The following is an 18,542-nucleotide window of genomic DNA, read 5'->3' as shown; positions in this document are numbered from 1 at the left end:
TTGGACAGCGGGAGTCTCTGCGAGCCGTTTTCGGGCGAGGAAGAAGAGCGTTATTACAGTTTGTCGTCTTCCAGCGAGTGCGAGGAGGATTATTATTCTCCTCGACGCGGTGGGGGTTTTTGCGACGGCCTGTCTTTTTCTGAAGTGGATCAGGACGACGAGGATTCTTTTTACGACGCCGAGGAGTCTCAGAGCGAGGAGGAGAAGTTCGAGTTTTGCCAGTCGGGCCGAAATCACAGCGAGGCGTCTTCTACGACGTTCAAGTTTCAGTTTGACGTGGACAGGATGGTTGCGAACGTGTTTACGTCTGCGGAGGCGATAGACTTGTCTACGCGGGAGTCGGCGAGGGCCGACAGTGGTCGAGCCGAGCATTTGGTTCTGGAGGTCAAGCAGGTGCACGGGAAGGTTACATTTTTTTCGGAGGAGAGGGTTTACTTCTTTTACGCCCACTTGCTTTCGGTGCACGAGGTGTACAAGGTCGACCGCCTGGAGGCGAGGTCGAGGTCCGCGTCGAGGAGGGTGGGGTTGGGGGGCGCCGGGAGTTCGGTCGACGGGTCGGAGAGCGAGCGGCCCGCGGAGGAGGCGCGCGAGAGTGGGGAGTGGGAGGAGGGAGAGGGCTTCGTTATGGAGAGGCACCACGTGTTGACGCTGTCTTACCTGGAGAGGGACGCCGAGGGCGGGAGGGGGTCCATGTTGAGCGACAGCTCGGACGGGTACGCCGGCAACAACAGCGGCAGCGATTCGGAGGAGGTGCGCGCGGGGGGCTTTGGGAGTGGTGGTCACGGGGTGGTGGTTCACTTTAGCCAGGTTGAGAGCGAGAGCGCGGCGGAGTCGACGGCGCGGCGCACGAAGAAGAGTTTCCAGATTTACTTCGACGAGATTTTGTTGACGGCGACGCCCTCGGCGACGCCCTACCCGGTTGCGTTTAGGCTGTTGCAGAGCCTTGGGGACGGGGCGTTTTTGGGCTGGGGGGGAGCGGATGGGTTGGGGGAGAGCGCGCCGGCGGAGGAGTGCGAGCAGTTGGGCGATCCGGTTTACTTCGACCAGTGGCGGTTTCAGGGCAGCTACTTGCAGGTAAAGTTCCGGTTTGAGAGGGAGGACGCCTACAAGTACAGCGCGCCCGTGTACAGGCCGGAGTTTGCGGTGCTGATAGTGTATTCGCCGCTGTACATGCACAACCACACGGGGGACGCGCGGGTGAGTTTTCCGGACACGATAGAGTTTTCGAGGGCCGAGGTGTATTTGGACGAGGGGGGAGAGAGCGGGTACGACTACCGGTACATTTACCACGAGTGCGCGCCGGAGTCGGGGTCTTTGGGGAAGCCGACGCCGTTCATCATGAACACGAACGAGTCTACGGACGTGGACGCGGTGAATCCGCAGCCGATATTTTTGCAGTGGAGGACGAGGGCGAGAGAGATGGGGGCGGAGGAGCGCGGTTGGGCGGAGGAGGAGAAGGTGAGGTTTTTGAGGCGAGAGGGGACGGAGCCTTTTTCGAGCAGGGGTTACTCGTTCGAGGGCACGTTCGTGCCGAAGGCGATGGATTCGGCGGAGTTCAACCAGTTTGGAGAGAGGTTGATGGCGTCTTCGAGGTTTTGCGTTGGAGTGAAGATTGGACAGGTGGTGTTGACGTCGACGAAGAGCCAGTACGCGTTGCTGCTGTCATTGATAGACGCGGCGTACGCGTCGACGGGGAGAGAGGAGGCGTCAGCGGCGGTGTACGACACGAGCGACGAGGAGGTTGGGTCGACGGGGGGGTCGTGTGCGGGCGGAGGAGGTTCGCTGGGAGCGCGCGAGGGAGAGGGGGGTTTGGAGGCGGGGCCGAGAGACGCGATGACGAGCTTCGTGCTGGACCTGCACTTGCAGAGCGTCACGGCGTTTCTTCGCCAGCCGACGAGCGGTGACTCGTACCAGGACTTCGAGTTTGAGAACACGGAGGACGTTCACCTGCTGAGCGTGGCGGGGTGGATGGGCACGTCGAGGGGGTTTTTGGTGGCGGAGGTTGGGTCGGTGGCGGTTAAGGAGACGTCGAGCGAAGGCGGGTCGTCGGTGGTGGTGGAGGCGTTGAATGGCGCGTCGAACAAGGGTGCGGGGCGGCCGGCGGTGGTGTACATAAGTGCGTGCGAGCAGCGGTCGAGTGCGGAGCCGTGCAGCAGGACCGCGTTGTTGGAGTTGTGCGGCGTGAGGGTGAGTGGGTCGTGTCGGAGCAGGTGGATGGAGGAGATGGTGAGGTTTTTTTTCGGTTCGCTGCCGGAGATGAGGGTGGTGGAGATGGTTACGGATTTTTACGTGCGCGTGCAGGATTGCGCGGTGTGCGTGAGTTTGGGGGGGGTGCCGAGGGTGGCGGTGAACGTGGAGGGGGCGGTGCTGTCGACGTGGTTTGCGTCGACGAGAGAGGCGCGCTTGAACAGCAAGACGGTGGTGAAGGTGAGAGCGCACCGGGCGAGGTTGTTCGCGAGCGACGGGGTGGAGAGGGGGGGTGGAGGCGCGAGAGAGAGTCGGGGGGCGGAGCGGTGGGTGGAGAGGGGGTATCGGGCGTTGGGCGCGGTGTCGTTCGTGGAGGCGGAGATTTGCGTGCAGTCTTTGGCGCTGCCGTCGGTGTCGGTGTCGGTGCTGGACGTGCAGGCGCAGTTGGAGACGACGTCGGACGAGTTGGCGGTGCTGTATTTGTTGGCGGTGGAGTGCGCGAGGAGGGTGGGTGGAGCGGGTGAGGAGTCGCCGAGGGCGTTGGAGGGGGGGGGGGAGCGGGGAGCAGGTGGAGTTGGAGTTGCAGAGGCGGTTCGAGGAGGGTGGATACGTGATTTTGGTGAGGAAGTCGGAGTCTCGGGAGGAGGAGGTGAGGGCGGCGAGCGACTGCTCGGTGACGTGGTTTGGCGAGGCGCGGCACATGCCTCCGATAGTGGGGGACTACGTGGGGAGGCAGGAGGAGAAGGGCGAGTGGAGCGCGGACAGCAGCGTGGTGGTGTTGGTGAGGGCGTCTGAGTTGGCGTGGACGCTGAGGTCGGGGACGGCGTGGGGCGATCGGGGCGAGGGCGCGTCGAGGGTTGGCGGGGTTTGTGTGAGAGTGCAGCAGTTCGAGGCGAAGTACTGCCACGCGGAGGGAGCGGACAAGTTTCAGGCGAGGATTGGGTGGCTAGCGATGTTGAACAGCGTGGGCGGCGGGGCCGGCGGGAGGAAGAGCCCGCGGGTGCTTTTGGAGTTTGACCGAGGTGTGCGGCCCGTGGGGAGCAGCATGGCGAGGCTGGCGTACGAGGTGTTGGAGGGCGAAGAGGGAGGACAGTCGACGCTGGCGGTTTCGGTGTTTCCGCTGTACATCAACTTGGAGACGAAGTGTGTGCGGTTTTTGGTGCGGTTCAAGTCAAGGTTTTGGTGTGGCGTGAGGAGCGTGGAGAGTGGTCTGGGCGGGGTTGGGGGCGCGCGATTCGCTTGGCCGGCGTCGGGGGCGGCGAATCGGAAGCCGATTTCGTTCAAGAGAGTGCGGATCAGCTCGCTGGATTTGAGGGTCAGCTGCTCGACGAGCGTGACGTCGTTCGAGAACTTTAACATTCACCTTGGATCGTTGTTTATGATGGAGGTGCCCGATTGGAACGGGTTGGTGCAGCAGGTGATGGACGCGTGGGTGCCGCAGGTGTGGTCTTCGCTGATCAAGTCGCCGCACTCGTTGCCGGGGTTTCGGTACTTCTACTCTTTGGTGAATTCGATGACGGGGCTGGTCTTGGTGCCGTACGACCAATATCGGCGAGGTGGGTCCGTGTTTGGCGGGTCTCTGAACGCGCTGATGGCCGCGGGGGTGTTCATCACGAGCGACATTCTCAGGCTGAGTTCTTGGTTCACGTCGTTCGTCTCGTCCGGACTGGGGTTCGGCGAGAGCTTTTTCCGCGGAACGGCGGCCGCTCCGGAGAGCTGCGCGGGCGCCGCGAAGCCGAAGAACGTGATAGAGGGGCTGCAACAGGCGTACGCGTCGTTCGAATACCAAATCAGGGACACGAAGAAGACCGTTATGATAATTCCCTGGAGAGAGTACAAGAGGAAGAAGAACCTCCCCGAGTTCACGTGGCTGGTTGCGAAGGCGTTTCCCCTGATGATACTGAAGCCCGCGATTGGGATCACGTCCGCCACGTCTCAAATAATTCAGGGCCAGTTGAACTCCTTCAATTCCTCGCCCTTCCAGAGAAAGAGCGATTGAGATTGGCGTTTCTCGCGCGTTTGCTCTCTCCTCCGTGCGACTCTCCCCCTCCCGCTCTTTTTTTTTTTTTTTTTTTTTTTTTTTAGTGTTGGAGCGCTTTATTATCCTTTCGCTCGACCTTGCCGCTCCGCGCCCGTCGGTGGCGGGGCGGTCGGGCGCGTCACTCCTCGACGGAGAAGCCCTTTTGCAGCGCTGGGCGCTCGTTCCGCTGCCCCCAGATCGAGCTGATCAACTTGTTGAACAGGACGCAGCCAACTTCCTCTTCGCCGGGCTCTCTCGCGGACGTGGCTGGCGACGGGGGGGCGGTCTCGCGGGGGCGCTGCGGATCTGTCTGTTGCTCTGAAGCGGGGCGACTGGGCGGCGCGCTCGCCGAGAACCGGCCGGCCGCCGACGACGGCGCTCCTTGTAGCGCCCTCTCTCCTCCTGCTTGACGCTCTCGCGAGTTCCCCTCGCACTCGTCCGCAAGCCGGCGGCCGGCGGTCTGACGGCCCTTCACCGCGTCGCCGGCGACCCGCGAACCGCCGCCTCCTGGACCCCCTCTGGACTGCTCGGCGCTCGACCGGTCGCCGGAAATCCTCGAATCCGCGACCTCCGCGCGCTCCTCGTCCGTCGCGGGAGAAGAAGGCTGCTGCCTCTCCGCGAACTGGCTCCCCTGGCTCCCCTGGCTTCCCTGGCTCCTCTGGCTCCTCTGGCTCCTCTGGCTCCTCTGGCTCCTCTGGCTCTCCTGCTTCGAGCTGAGCTTGGCTTTTTTGCGGTTCTTGGGCTGGAACCTCCTGTGGGCGTCGACTATGGTCTCAATCACCTCGCCGACCATCTCCTCTTGCTCCAGCGCGACCATGACGCAATTCTCCCCCGTCGCCGTCTTCTCCTTGATGATCAGCCTTCGGTCCCTCTTCAGGAACGACCACCGGTCCGAATCGACCGGGAGAGAAATGAAACACGTCATCTTGAAACGTCGAGAGGGAGGGGGAGGGGGGCAGAAAGGAAAAAAAAAAAAAAAAAAAAAAAAGGCAGGAGCGAGCGTGGCGCTGGCGTGTCAGACAGAGCCTCTATCCTATGTGTTACTACAATCAACTCACGGCCGGTACAACGCACCACCAGCGACTCATGTCGCGCTCTCGACACGATGAGACGCAACGCCGGGTCTCGCCCGGACTCCTGAACCACCACCTGAAAAGTGACAGGTTCTAGGAACTGAATCCAACTCCCGTCCCTAGCCGACTCGTGTTTCTTGAAGAACGTCGCTTCACACGCGCAGGAACGTTTCGCAAACAAGACTCGCGTCAGCTCTCTTTCCCCTCTCTCTCTCTCTCTCAGACCGCGCTACCCCCCCCCCCCCCCTCCACATTAAAAAAGCTCGAACGCGCGCGACAGCGCCCCCACTCCAACGCCCGAAACTCTCGCCGCACGCCCCCCACCCCTACCTACCTCCGTATCTGGCCTCGCTAGACATGCTGAGCGAAGACTGTCGCCTCGCGTCCTCCCCGCAGAATGCCAAAAAAAAAACCTGTAAAACTGGAATCTGGACGAAAAAAAAAAAAAAAAAAGAGGCAAACTCTCTGTTAACTTTGAGCAACTCTGGAACTCAAAAAAAAAGTCCTAGCACAAGGTGTGCACACCCGTCTCTGAGACGGGCCAGACCACTTCTGTCGTCCTAATCCTCTAACACAAGCACCCACCGTGTCAGATCCTAACGTCCTCACTTGCCTTTCGACCACCTCGACCAAACTCGCTCGGACGCGCGGCGGCGGGACCCCTCCCTGACTCCCTCTCAGTCAGACAGAGAAAAAAGAAAAAAAAAAGGCCCAGACTACGAGGTAATTGTCTATATAAATCCTTACAAAACCGCTTTTATTGTGCTAAATCACGCTCCGCAGCACCGCGGAAGAGGCAGGTGCTGTCATCGACGCATCGCGACCCTCTTGGCCCGCTTCTTGACGTGTTTCGGTATCTTCACCTTCCTTTTCTCAGCTGCCACTTTTTTGACAGCTTTTTTGTGCGCCTTTCTTTCCTCTTTGGTCAGCTGGACCACTCTCACATTTCTAGCTGGGGCGCTCTCGGTAGGAGGCGCCTCGTCTCCTGGAGACGCTTCCTCATCGCTCTCTTCGTTCGCGCAAGAGGCCTCGCCGGAGGAATCGTCCCCACCGTCGCCGCTCGACGAAACTTCCAACCTAACGGATGCGAGCTCTCGATACAAATCACCCTGCTCGCCACTGTCCGACAAATCACCCTGCTCGCCCCTGTCCGTATCGGCGACGGGACTCAACGCGTCCTCGCGCTCACTCGAGTACTCGGAATCGCTGCCCTCGCTCAGCTCCTGCTCGTCGACGTCGGAGCAACTGTCTCCCTCGCTGCCGTAAAACAAAAAATTATCGTGATAGCTCTCTAGCGCCCTCTTCATCATCAACGCGTCCTCCCGCAACCTCTCCAAATCCTCCTCCTCTTCGCTCTCCTCTAGCAATTCGTTCTTGGCCGCCGCGCCGGTCAGACGCCTGTTGAGCCCGGAAACCTTCCTGTAATACACACTTCGGTCATTTCCTGTCAAGGCGTTGTACCGATCTTGCAAGTACCCCTCTCCGGAAATCTCGAACAGCGTCCTCGGAATAAAGCTCTTCATGAACACGTTCTGCTCGACCTCCTGCTCGCCGGTCAGTGACGCGTCGGACCTCGCCTGGAGCGTCGAAATCGTGTCTTCCATCTGGTCCTCTAGAATGGACAAGTCGCAAACAAACTCGAACAAATCCCGCGACGTCACGGTCAAGACGCCCTTCTTTCTAAAATACCTGTTGACGTTCTCCGCGTCGCGCCTCAAAAACTCCAGCGCGTTCGGGTGGTCGTATTCCACCGCCTGCCCGACGTCGATGAAATAACACGTACCCTCGTAATACAAAATGTTGTACTCACTAAGATCCGCGTGTATAAGATGACACCTTTGGTACAGCAGACGCATGTTCCTGACCACCTGTCTGTACGCATCGCTATACTGCTCGAGACTCAGCTCCGTCTCCTTCAAGAGCGGCGCACCCCAACTGTCACTCCCGATGAAACTCATGATAAGAATGTGCTGTCGGAGCATGATTGCTCTCGGACAAGGGATTCCGCCCAAGTTCATTCTAACTAGGTTCCGCATCTCCTTCTCGGCCCAAACTCGAACCATCTTGCGCGGGTTCTGTCTAGAATATCCGCGGCGAAAGCGGAACTCCCCAGAAACGTAGCGATCGCGATCCTTGAAAACTAAAATAGAAGTTTTGAACACCTTCACCGCCAACTCGCCAAACTCGCCAAACTCACCCATCTTCTCCGTCGTAGCGTGATACACGTTTGCCTCCTTCCCAGTGGAGATACAACCGTTCAGCTCCCTTATCGCACCCTTGTTGATAAGCTTGTACAAAATCATCCGAGTCCTTGGATCCAACACCTGTTCGACCGTCGCGCGGTCCGCCCGCTCTCGGGACTTCAAACCCGCACCGTCTCGGCGAATCCTCTCCTTCACAGAGTTCACTATGTGGTCCGGGAAGTCCACGCCCGTCGCGCTGTAAACAATCGAGTCGACATTTATTCGAGCCGCGCACTTCTGAACCGAAAGTGGCTGAAAACGCTTCATGACCGAACCCCTCGACGCCAACAGCGAGACGTCATTCCTAGAAAGGTAATCCGTAATAATCTCTTCATCCTGTCTAGCTGGAACAACCCGCTCAGTCAAACCGCCGCACACCCCGCGCGCCTCAACCCACCGCGTCAACTCGACGCCAAACACGCCAACCTCCGCGCACACACGAATGGTCTTGTGTGAAGAAAGAAAGGCAACCCCACGTACAGTTCTGCTCCCTATTGTCGCACATCTTGCAGTCCGACCTTCTCTCAGCGCGATATGTTTCTAGCACCGACACGGATCACGAGGGCTCGACCATCATCCAGACCCCCCGCCTTCTTCTCGGTCGCGCTTCCAGATGAATGAGCCGACCCCTCAAACTATCAAATTTGCGAAGAAAGTGGTAAAATCTCGAAAAAAATTTAATCGGTCTCTGCGCGGCCATCGCCTCCGACGACCGTCGACCACTAGACCTCCAGACGTCGAGCAAATCCGCGCGGCGAATCGCGTGAACCGTCCGGCCCCCCTTCCTCCGGACGGATGCGGGGGTATCTCGCAGAGGGACCAAAAAATTCGCCAAAGCGCGAGAATATCCGCGTGATCCACGGATTCGTGAAATGTGGCCCTTCCCCTCTCTATTGGGCCTTTCTCTACCGCTTTCAAATCGGCCCACTCGGAGGAGGACTCGCCCGCTCTCAAGCGCGGCGATGCGCGCCTCGATCGCGAGAAACAACAACAATTTGAATTTTTTTTATAAAGGAGTTGTACCGAAACCACCTCACAAACAGTTTATGTCTAGACCCATCAGCACGTGCAATGACATTCGCACCCAACTAATTCTGTGCATTCAACAAAGTGAGTGCATCGAGGACTACGGGTTTCACGAATGTCTGAAATCGCCAAACCTCGACGCCATGTGCGCGCAATGGAGAAGAGCCATGTTCGATTGCAAAAGGGGACAGGTGCGCACGGGCGACCGCAATGTACCACACTTTAGCACCAAAAAACTCAACGCCCTCTCTCTTATTCGATGAATGGCCACGCGCGCGTCGCAGCTGGACAAAAAATGGGCCATTCACCAAGAAAGATACCCAGAACCAATTCTGCGGTCCTTCAAAAAAGATGACCTGAGATGAGAGATCCGCGGTGCCCAGGTACGTTTATTTCTCTCCGATAACCGTCCTCAAAATGCGGCTCGCTCGACCCATGCGCCAGGGAGCACGGATGTTCAATATGGATCCTTCCATTTGTCGCGACGTAGCTGATGAAATTTTGGTCAACAAAAAGGCCGAAATCGCGTGTGTGTGTATATATATATAAAGCCGCACCTTTTTCTCTTTGGATTTGACGATCTTCGCTTCGAGTTGAGACGCGAAATTCATAGCCGTTTCTTCCGCGCTTCGCCTGAGTTGCTTCTTGCGCTTTGCCAGCGGTTTGCGCTTTTTCGCCTTCATCGGCATTTTTGTTCTAAAAAGGGGGGGACTTTGTAAGGTCGCGCCTGTCCGCGAGAAGAGGCGTGCCAAACGCGCTTACGTACAAGTAGGGCGCGATTTGTGGATTTTGCCTGTCATTGGTCGCGGACGTCTGATTCGGCTGCTGGGGGGTTTTGCTGTCAGAGCAAATTTGCATTTCCTCCAAGAGTTGGTAGAGTGGCGCATTCTTGGGGGCGCTCTTCCGCCGACTGTCTTCGTCGCGCGGACGGGGTGGGGGGAGGGTGTCAGCGATGGTTCGAACTGTGCTGAGACGATGCGCAAAGGGCAAGTACTTTTTGCTCGGAACAAGCTGAGCGAGGGCATATAGAGGTGGTTGAAGGCTGAAGGGGAAAAAAAAAAATACTTGACGAAAAATAATTATTTTCGCTTCTTCGCTGCATGGATGACATCCAAAAGTCCAAACATGGAATTGACGGCCAGCCTTACGAGCCGATTCTGCTCCACCCCTCGTCCTCAAAATTAAGCCAAATCGTTTTTGACAAAGAAAATACGAAGTTGGTCATGATAGAGAATAAGTTTTGGAAATGGGTTACCGCGGAACCGTTGATTCCGGCAGGTGCGCCGAAGAGACGGCCCTTTTTGAACTGATTTTCTGTCGTTGACTGAAGGAAAAAAAAAAAAATTTTCACGTTAGGCATGGCTGTCAGTATTGGTTTTTTGGTTTATGGAATTTCGAAGTCGCTCAGCAGTCGAGCCGATCTATATAAGAACATGAGGTACGCACCTACGCGTTGGGCGATCTTCGAATGAGGCGCGCGTGCTCACCTTCACCGAGGTTCCAGGTAGGCTGCGTCGCCGCACAGGCATTCACTGTCTTCGCAATGGCCTATTACGGCTGGTTCAAGAACATTGGAAAACCGTCGATAACCAAGTCGCGCATTCCATAAAAATTATCAAAAATTTTTTGATGCCGCGTTCTGATCTCGAACTAGAGCCATCACGTTCTCGAATTCAGTCAATCTCTCTTCTCCGGAATCCATGTCTTTTAATAAAATAACCTCTCTTTCAACCTCTCGAGCGCCAACGACTATTACCCATTTACAGCTTTCTTTTGATGCCGCGCGAAACTGCTTCGCTACCGATTTCATACAATCTACAACAACCGGGACTCCTAGTTTCCTTAGTTCTTGAGCAAGAGAAAGCGATTTTCGACGAATGAGATCCAACACTTCTTCAGACGCCTCGCTGACTGCAACCACGCCTATCGGCCTTCTCGCCACTTTCAACAGGGAATCGGACACACAATCGATCAGCCGCTCGATTCCTGCTGCCCAGCCAACCCCAGGCGTTGGCCTCCCACCCATCTGTTTAACCAAAGCGTCGTATCGGCCGCCAGCGATCAACGCCAAGCCAGACGATGAATCCACCAGCTCAAAACATGTATCGTTATAGTAATCCAGGCCACGCACCAACCTAGGGTTCAAACGATATCGAACGCCAATCGCAGTGAGACCTTCAAGCACTCGATCAAGTCGCTCCTTGGAAGCTTTTGTCATGTAATCCGTGACTTCCGGCGCGTTGGCGACTAAAACTTGATCCTCCTCCTCTTTCGAATCTAAAATGCGCAAGACGCTGCCGCGCCTCAACCTCTCGACGCTTGTACTGGATAGCACTTTATCGTACTTGGAAAAGTAGATTTCCAGCGCTCGGCGGTAACTCATGCGCGTCTCCTTGTCCCCCAGAGAGTTAACTTCCAACATGGTATTCTCGATTCGAAGCTTCTCCACGAGTAATACCGCCATCTCCATGGCGTGGACATCCGACAAAAAATGCTCGGTCCCAAATTGCTCAATTCCAAATTGGTGAAACTAAAAAATAAGATTCGAACCAAGAAAAAAAAAATAAAAAACAAAAAACGTACTTGGCGTCTCCTCCCCTTCTGTGGCCTTTCGTAGCGAAACGCCGGACCAAAATAAAACACTTTTTTTGGAATGCTGTAATGCTTGTTAATAAGACACCTTGCCACACTAGCAGTAAATTCTGGTCTCAGCACCAATTTGTTGCCTGTCCGATCTTCAAACGTATACATCTCTTTGCTAATCACATCACTGTCCTCGCCGAGAGTCCTAGCAAATACCGCCTCCAACTCAACAATCGGCGTCGAAATGGGCTGAAACCCATAAGAGGCCGCCAACGCATTCGCTATTCGTAATACGTGATCCCTTTTTTGCATTTCAAGGCCAACTACATCGTGCATCCCCCGAACCGGTTTCAATGCAGACGTTGCATATGCCCGTCTCCCAACCCATGTGCGGCTTGCGAACCCTCCTGAAATCACTAACCTACATATACCCCGCTTCATCTGCCTATCATACTCCAACGCGCAAAACTCACCAAAGCCACCCAAAAAAAAATTGCAAAAAATTCGCTTTTTATTTTTTCTACAAAACGTTTTTCACGCGATTCTCTCCTAACAAAACCCCAATCCCCACGTTTAACTTCCAAGCCACGGTCGCACCTTCCCCGCGGCGCGTCCATGCCAAACCGCATACAGAAACTAGGAAAATAACTTGTAGAAACATAGCACTATGCAGAACACAGCCACATAAGGAGATTTTCTCTCGCCTTCCAACAAAAAGTCAAAATTCAGCTAAAAAAAAAAAAGTTTTACATACCAATTCTAGACGCCTTCCATAGTACTTTGAGAAATCTTGAAACCGGATATGCCGTTAGGTGCACAAACCAGCACAAAGCGCTCAAAAAAAAAGACGTACCCAGTGCTGTTAGAAGTGTAAATGGATGCCCACCGTGCCCTCAAATACGTCGCGGTGCAAATAAACAGGACGATAACAACGAGCAGACTCTCGAAGTTAAACAATGCAGACTTGGAAACCGATCGCAACAAACTAAGTTCGCTAGGCAGGAAAGACTAAAAAGAAAAAAAATATGTACCATCGTGCATGGAACAGGGTAAAATATATTCTCTTTTTAAAACAAAAATATTATTTTCTTTAATTATTTCTGTTACTCACTTCTATTAATGAAAATATGGGTGATGAGAATATACGCATCAGCTCAAAATTCGATGACCGTTCGTATACACTTCCTCCTATACACGCTTGCTGTATTTTTTCACACTGACCACCTTTTTTAATCGTAGAAATCGGATACATCATGTATGGGTTTGGCGACGATCCAAAACCCCTGGAAGAAAGCAAAGCCTTGGTCAAGGAATTGACAATCATCTTCATCAAGGAACTTGCCTTAAAGGCCAATGAACTTTCATCTCCTAATCGTCAAACCATTCTGCCAGAAGATATCGTGGCGATTATCAGAAAGGACAAAAGAAAGTATTACAGAGCTCGCGAATTCTGGAAAGGTCTGATTGAATGGAAAAAGACCGATGAGCAGGCAAACCCATCCGAAAAATGTTTAGCAAACACATTCAAATAGAACCTAGAACTGCCGTTTGCTATTGCCAATAGATCGCGGTCGATACAGTGTATGAACTGCACCCTATCTAGGAACCCCCCCTTCGTGTACATACGCGAAGGCCCTCTCTCGATTCACACAACTGTTCTCAACCGATTGGCAAAAAGCAATATGCGCTCCTTCTCTGATAAACATCTTCTGAGATGGAACCTATCAATAACCTCAAAAAAAAACAAGATATTGTTCAAATAATACGTTATATTATACTCTCTCTGCTCAAATTTCAAGGCAATGCAATTGCCCTGTTATCCAGCAGACTCTTGCTGGTCGCAGTGGTTGTGCTCGGTTCAAAACTTGTGTTTCATTGAGCCACCAATAATCAACATGATGAGACCACAATTCAAAAATTTGAGAAAAGGACCATATCATATGTAGCACAAAATGAGCTATAAAATCTGTCCAACTTGCCCCCTCGCAGGATATGTCTACCAACTGGACTTAAGCTTCGCATAATGAGACCCTAGATTGAATATCTAGAGGATTCTAGACCAACAAAAACAACTTTAGGAAACAGAATAGTTATAATCGTCTGAGATTCAAACTGTCTAACACCTAACAAGTTGGTCTTCCCTATTTTATTGGAAAATTTAAATCTGTGAGACGTGAAGAATGATATAGAACAGTTTATCCGGTGCATCTAATGTAGGGGATGCTAAACGCATGACATGTCTAGAGCGCGAAGTATGTAGCGTACGATACATTGACAAAAGTGTATCTAATTCATGTGTTGTTGCAATAATATATAGCCTGCAGTCAAAAAAAAGAGACATCTGAAAGCGCGTCTATGCAACCAGCGCAGGATCTTGTATCTTACTTACTGATAGTGAGCAAGGAGGCCTTGAGAGAGCACAGGACGATTGCTTGAAGTAGTCGCTGCTAATAAGAATTGTGTCAACACCAGGAATGACAGTAACTTTTGGAATGTATCCTTCAGAAACCGAACTTTCTTCGATGGATGAGAGTGAGCATTTGTTCTCAGAGCGCTCTTCAGAATTTTTGTCACAAGGTGAAAGCGTTTCAAGGTCACTTTCTACAGCCATGGCCAACTGCATCAACGACATCGTGCCCTCGTCAGCAACAGCGGAGGAAGCCGGCTGATCAATTGGTGTTTCTTTTGAATCAGGAAGAGATTCTGAGGGGCTAGATGAATTAGATGAACATGCCTCGACAGATGATGAGTAGAATGCATCCTGTGACAGGTTTTTGTTCGGAAAAGATGATATTAAAAACTCATTTTCAGACAAGCTCTCATCGATAGGTAGCATGTGTAAAGACATGTATTGTGTAGAGACAGACGAATTGTTGATAGAGTAGTTGGAAATGTATGCTGGCTGCAACAAATAATTCATATGTCTGGGGAATCCAACCAGAAGCTGTTGTTGAGCCTCTGAAGGGGTCATATCGGAATTATAAACATTTTGGCATGGCAATGGAAACGTGAAGCCATTAAATGGGTAGGAATGCGCTTGATACAATGTACTTGCTGTGATATCTGGACCTGCCGCCTTTGATTTATCTGTCACTTTCAGCCTTTTTGCTTTTTGCTGCTGTTCACAAAAACTATTACTGCGCTCCCTGACTTTGGCTCTCTTCAAACCAGATATGCGGGAAACTCGGTATATACCATATCTGTCGTTTGAAGCAGACAGAGGTATATTCGATAGATTCAAATATAGGGGTTCAACTCCTGACTTAAACGAAGCGTTGTGCTCGCTTGTAGATTTGTCTAAAACAACTGAATTTTGACTCTGATCTTGGTCGTAGGAATAGCTTTTGTCTGGCGATCCAGGCTCATTTAGATCAAAAGAGCTTGTCTGCTTCAATGGGTCACTGTAACGCTTTCTTTTTAAATTAGAATTTTGAGTAATAACACTGGGATTTTTCATTAAATAATCTTTGTTGCTGCGCAAAACTGCAATTTCCTTTTCAATACGCTCTCTCTGTGCCGGAGACTTCATGTGCATCGATTCCAAAGTCGATATCATCTTATCTAAGCTTTTAATTTTGCGATGAGGCCATCTTGGGATGCCATTCCTACAGAACAAAAAATCAAGTTAGAAAAAGCCATTAAAAGACTAAAGCACTTGCTCCTCATGCTTGTGCTCGCTGTTCATCAATTTATTTCAGAACATTGTAGAAAAACATACTTCCGACATATTTTCTTTAGTACAGTTGCACAGACCTTCGATTTATATCACGAAAAAATAACCACATCCGTCAGTTTCCAGGATACCATAGACATCCTCTTGGTGGATTAAACCTTTCAATGCAAAAATAAAAGCTGCACGCTCGTTGGACAATGAACATTCAGCGTGCAACACTAAAAAAGTAGCGTACACCAATTTTTCTAGCAACTTCTGTAAATTTAAATGGAAAAAGGCGAAATTGAGAGTTAACAATTTATGAAGGTATTTAAACGTAGTAAAGAATGAATTGGTATAGTAAAAACACCGATATTCAACAAAATGTTGAGAAAAATGTATTCTGAAGCGACAAAGCAGTTCAGACTCTGTCAAAACTGGAATTATTTCAAGGTAAAAAAAACGTACCAGTAATTGGTAGATGGAAATACTCTGATAAGGTTTCCAAATTAATCATTTGCTGGATCATGATTTACAGTACAGACGTTTATACTATATTCTAGCTTTAGTTCTAAAAAGGAGGGCAAACAACACGAATTAGAGTTTGTTCAAAAGGCTCTACAATAAACGCGATGAACCAATTCTAAAAATAGCATTCACGTTCTAAAATTGTATTGTGTCCATAAAACAGTTATGACAATATTTTGGTCATTTTTGTAAACGAAACGATTACTTGTGAATGCGCGAAACAACATTGGTACAAGACCTGTGTTTGACAGCTAAGGAAACGTGCATGTCAGATGATGGTAAAACGTTGAAGATTCTACAGGGAAATAGCCAACGCTTTACGGTAGTCAAAATTTTAAACACGCATACTCAAGACAGAAGACAAGAGTGAGTAATTTAAAATTTAATGACAAAATAAATAACATGATTTCAGAGTTACAGAAAGGAAAATGACGGTTGTGCAAAGAGTCATTTTTTTTTATGTATTTTTAAAAATTCAAGTGCCCATCAGTAGTGAGGCATTTCGCAATACAGCAACTACCGATTTATTCAACAACAGATTGGTGAACGTGGATCAAATCAATTGGGTGTGTGTGGTCCTTCAGTTCTGGACAGGTGCAGGTATGAGTAGCTGCGTTTTATTTTTTCACTTCTGAGTATAACAAAAACGGCTATGAGCAATTCGTGAATACGTACGTTTCTGTATTTTTTTTATTTGGGTACAAGGCCTCTTGTTTAAAGGCTGAAAAGGTTTCAAAGTGTTGTAAAGTCGGGTTTATCTAACGAAAGGTCAAGCTTTACTGGGAGTTACTTTTCTCTATGCAAGAAAATGCGGCCAATTGCAAAATCTAGGTAAATAAGCGCGAATAGAGCGAAATGTAAAAGTTATTAGAAAAAAAGAACTGAGAATGAACTAAAAAAAGGATCAGGTGCAACTGTTGATATTTATCTAATAAGGTCCAGTGAGGGTAAATTTACTGGTACAACTTTTGCTTTTTCAAAGTACCCAGAAAACAGTTGGTGGCTAGACATATATGGGATAGAGTCAATCGGCATGATCACCTGTGAATTCACGTGATCCCCCTCGCGAGATGAAAAGTGAGAGGCTTATCTTTTTATTCCATAAACAACTTCTGTAGCTCCTGGGTGTGATATGATCGAATTACAGCAAGTTGTCGGTACGGGCAGAGCTCCTGGCAGATAGAGGGTGAGCGCTATCCATGAACCTGTTTTTTTAGATTATGAGCCACTTTAAAATAAAGCGAATATCATTCGTGTCTTCGAACTGCGGATCGCCACGCTGAAAATCCACCCTTCATAAAGTGAGACGACCAAGCTTGCTCCACGAGACCAGGAGAAGTAGCTTGTTTGCTGCGTATGGGTAGTCAACGCGTTACATTTTTATTGCTCAAATTTTTTGTTTCTGAATTTTCATGAATTACAAACCCCTCACGTTTCAAGCACGAATTGAAGTCTGCCCATTCGTAGCGAAGTCCTATCACTGAATTTCGAAGCGCCCTCTTGGATTCATCCGTCAGGGTAGGGTGCGAAACCGAGAATTCCTTGATCATTCCGTTGTTCACATAAATGTCAATAATGCAAAGTTTAGATCCCAAACTGCCTTGAAAGCTCAAATGAAACGGGGGTGTTTTTCCGTAGATGTGCTCCCAGCTTTTGAATTCTTCATAGGTCTTAGCCACGAAGTGAATGGACTGGATTCTCTCTAAATGGTACTCCTCGCGAACGACCCAGCAATCGCCAGGGAAAGCCAATTTGAAATGTTTTTCTAGTACATCGCATAAAATTTCGTGCGTTATCGCCTTCGTCGAACATTCGCCGAGGTTTTTCGTAGGCGCTCGGACGCTAGATATCGCCTTGGTTTCAAACGGACGATGAATAGGAAGAAGGGCAGATTTCAGCGTGGACAGATCGGTGTTGACGAGCAAAGTATAGTGATGATAGGAAGCAATGGAAGACACGCGAAATGCAGACCCGGACACTTTGCAGCCATCGAGGTAAATGTCATTTCGAGGACCGGGATAAGCCTGTATGCCAAAAGCTGATTGAACAGCACGGCACGTAAATGCAACGTTTAGATGCGGCTCGTGTTTAGCTGAAAGAACGGTAACACAGGTATTACCCAAATCATGATAAACGGTCCCTCCACCGCTCTGACGACGAACGAGATTGATTCCATTCTTCTCGATAAAAGGAACGTTGCATTCTTGCCAAGGATTTTGATTGCGTCCAATGATCACACTAGGCTTATTGCGCCATAAGTAAATCCATTTTGAATCGTCTTCATACTTCCTTCTCTCGTGATACAAATATTCTTCGAATGCCAAATTCCAATAGGGCTCCGTTGCCGTCGACACAATCACCCGGGTCTGTATAATGCAATTAATAAAACACAAATCAAAAAAAAAGGCCAAGATTTCGACCTCATGGCGTATTCAGAAGTTTTTGGTTGACACGTACGGCAACTCCTCCTGATGAGGATTGGCCTTCGCTGTACCGTCTCGTCTTGCGAGGAGCATCGAGTAATCGAAGCGTGCGGTTGAAGTAGGACAGTGGCATTTACTCAAGGGCGCCGAAGTTTGCTAAAAATTCTCGCACAAAATAGCCCTTCGGTAATTTCAGAGCAGAACACAATCATCATTCGACCCAGTGCGAGCCGCGGGCGTCCGACGCTCTGACAAAAAATCGAATAGGCAAAGGATGACTCGTCGTAACTGCGTGGTTCTAAATGGATAGTTTTTTCAGTGTGGGGCTTTTAATATACAGCTCTCTGCATAGGAAGCGGAAAGAGTTTTTTGCATTTTTTGCGCAGTCTGTCACGTACTGGCAAAAGAACGTCCTTTGACGCTATCGCGGGCAGCCGTTCCAACGTTACGTATAACAGCAACCCGACGCGAGCCGATCGGGGTTTTTGATCCAAAAAGGGGCCCATGGCGACGCTTTTCGCGCGCTCGTTGACTAAAGATGCGGACGTTTTCGGAGCTGGCTTTTTTCCTCCGCGCGGCGCACGAGCGCCTGGAACTCGAACAACGCAGAGCTCGCTTCGGGGTTCGAGGCGCCTCTGTCCCAAGTGCTGCGAACTTTTAAGTTACAAAAAAACGCGAAAAAGTGTCAAAAATACTGATTCAAAAAGCGGCACCAGTTATAGTTTGAGGTGTGTCTTTGCATGGAACCGAGAATGAATTTGGAGATATCGAAGGCGCTGAAGGAAATTTGCCTGGTAGGTTTTAGAG

At 50.8% G+C, this 18,542-nt stretch overlaps 5 protein-coding genes and 1 long non-coding RNA gene across 8 annotated transcripts; 1 reads left to right on the top strand and 5 right to left on the bottom strand.

The window, feature by feature from the left end:
• Window positions 1-4,303: 4,303 nt before the first annotated feature.
• LOC126325845 (uncharacterized) lies at window positions 4,304-6,024 on the bottom strand. The gene is made up of 3 exons (XM_049995338.1): window positions 5,615-6,024; window positions 5,282-5,430; window positions 4,304-5,132 (listed from the first exon to the last, which is right to left on the bottom strand). The coding sequence occupies exons 1-3, from the start codon at window positions 5,637-5,639 to the stop codon at window positions 4,347-4,349; spliced, it is 960 nt and encodes a 319-aa protein (XP_049851295.1). The 5' UTR covers window positions 5,640-6,024; the 3' UTR covers window positions 4,304-4,346.
• On the bottom strand, window positions 6,017-8,476 carry LOC126325844 (serine/threonine-protein kinase RIO1-like). The gene is made up of 2 exons (XM_049995337.1): window positions 8,004-8,476; window positions 6,017-7,867 (listed from the first exon to the last, which is right to left on the bottom strand). The coding sequence occupies exons 1-2, from the start codon at window positions 8,026-8,028 to the stop codon at window positions 6,087-6,089; spliced, it is 1,806 nt and encodes a 601-aa protein (XP_049851294.1). The 5' UTR covers window positions 8,029-8,476; the 3' UTR covers window positions 6,017-6,086.
• Window positions 8,477-8,650: 174 nt separating this feature from the next.
• On the top strand, window positions 8,651-9,121 carry LOC126325843 (uncharacterized). Its single transcript, XR_007560398.1, has 3 exons — window positions 8,651-8,740; window positions 8,834-8,932; window positions 9,066-9,121. It is a non-coding gene; the product is annotated as an uncharacterized LOC126325843 (long non-coding RNA).
• Window positions 8,926-12,196, bottom strand: LOC126325842 (histidine--tRNA ligase-like). Of its 2 annotated transcripts, none has more exons than XM_049995335.1 (7): window positions 12,164-12,196; window positions 11,986-12,095; window positions 11,887-11,921; window positions 11,133-11,836; window positions 9,316-11,079; window positions 9,107-9,245; window positions 8,926-9,039 (listed from the first exon to the last, which is right to left on the bottom strand). In XM_049995335.1, exons 4-5 carry the CDS (start codon window positions 11,571-11,573, stop codon window positions 10,165-10,167), a joined length of 1,356 nt encoding a protein of 451 aa, XP_049851292.1. In that variant the 5' UTR covers window positions 11,574-11,836; window positions 11,887-11,921; window positions 11,986-12,095; window positions 12,164-12,196; the 3' UTR covers window positions 8,926-9,039; window positions 9,107-9,245; window positions 9,316-10,164. The 2 variants fall into 2 exon arrangements, with proteins under 2 accessions (XP_049851292.1, XP_049851291.1); XM_049995334.1 differs by lacking the exon at window positions 12,164-12,196 and having other exon boundaries at window positions 9,316-9,463; window positions 9,544-11,079; window positions 11,986-12,151.
• Window positions 12,197-12,382: 186 nt separating this feature from the next.
• Window positions 12,383-16,282, bottom strand: LOC126325822 (uncharacterized). 2 transcript variants are annotated; one of them, XM_049995306.1, is made up of 6 exons: window positions 15,988-16,104; window positions 15,578-15,659; window positions 15,253-15,355; window positions 15,041-15,060; window positions 14,851-14,885; window positions 12,384-14,737 (listed from the first exon to the last, which is right to left on the bottom strand). In XM_049995306.1, exons 3-6 carry the CDS (start codon window positions 15,311-15,313, stop codon window positions 13,486-13,488), a joined length of 1,368 nt encoding a protein of 455 aa, XP_049851263.1. In that variant the 5' UTR covers window positions 15,314-15,355; window positions 15,578-15,659; window positions 15,988-16,104; the 3' UTR covers window positions 12,384-13,485. The 2 variants fall into 2 exon arrangements, with proteins under 2 accessions (XP_049851264.1, XP_049851263.1); XM_049995307.1 differs by lacking the exon at window positions 15,578-15,659 and having other exon boundaries at window positions 12,383-14,737; window positions 15,988-16,282.
• On the bottom strand, window positions 16,252-17,869 carry LOC126325823 (lipoate-protein ligase A-like). The gene is made up of 2 exons (XM_049995308.1): window positions 17,770-17,869; window positions 16,252-17,678 (listed from the first exon to the last, which is right to left on the bottom strand). The coding sequence occupies exons 1-2, from the start codon at window positions 17,866-17,868 to the stop codon at window positions 16,677-16,679; spliced, it is 1,101 nt and encodes a 366-aa protein (XP_049851265.1). The 5' UTR covers window position 17,869; the 3' UTR covers window positions 16,252-16,676.
• Between the last annotated feature and the right edge of the window lie 673 nt (window positions 17,870-18,542).

This window comes from Schistocerca gregaria, unplaced genomic scaffold (genome assembly GCF_023897955.1).
Source record: "Schistocerca gregaria isolate iqSchGreg1 unplaced genomic scaffold, iqSchGreg1.2 ptg000946l, whole genome shotgun sequence".
Classification (NCBI taxonomy): domain Eukaryota; kingdom Metazoa; phylum Arthropoda; class Insecta; order Orthoptera; family Acrididae; genus Schistocerca; species Schistocerca gregaria.
This window is presented reverse-complemented; position numbering and strand designations above follow the sequence as displayed.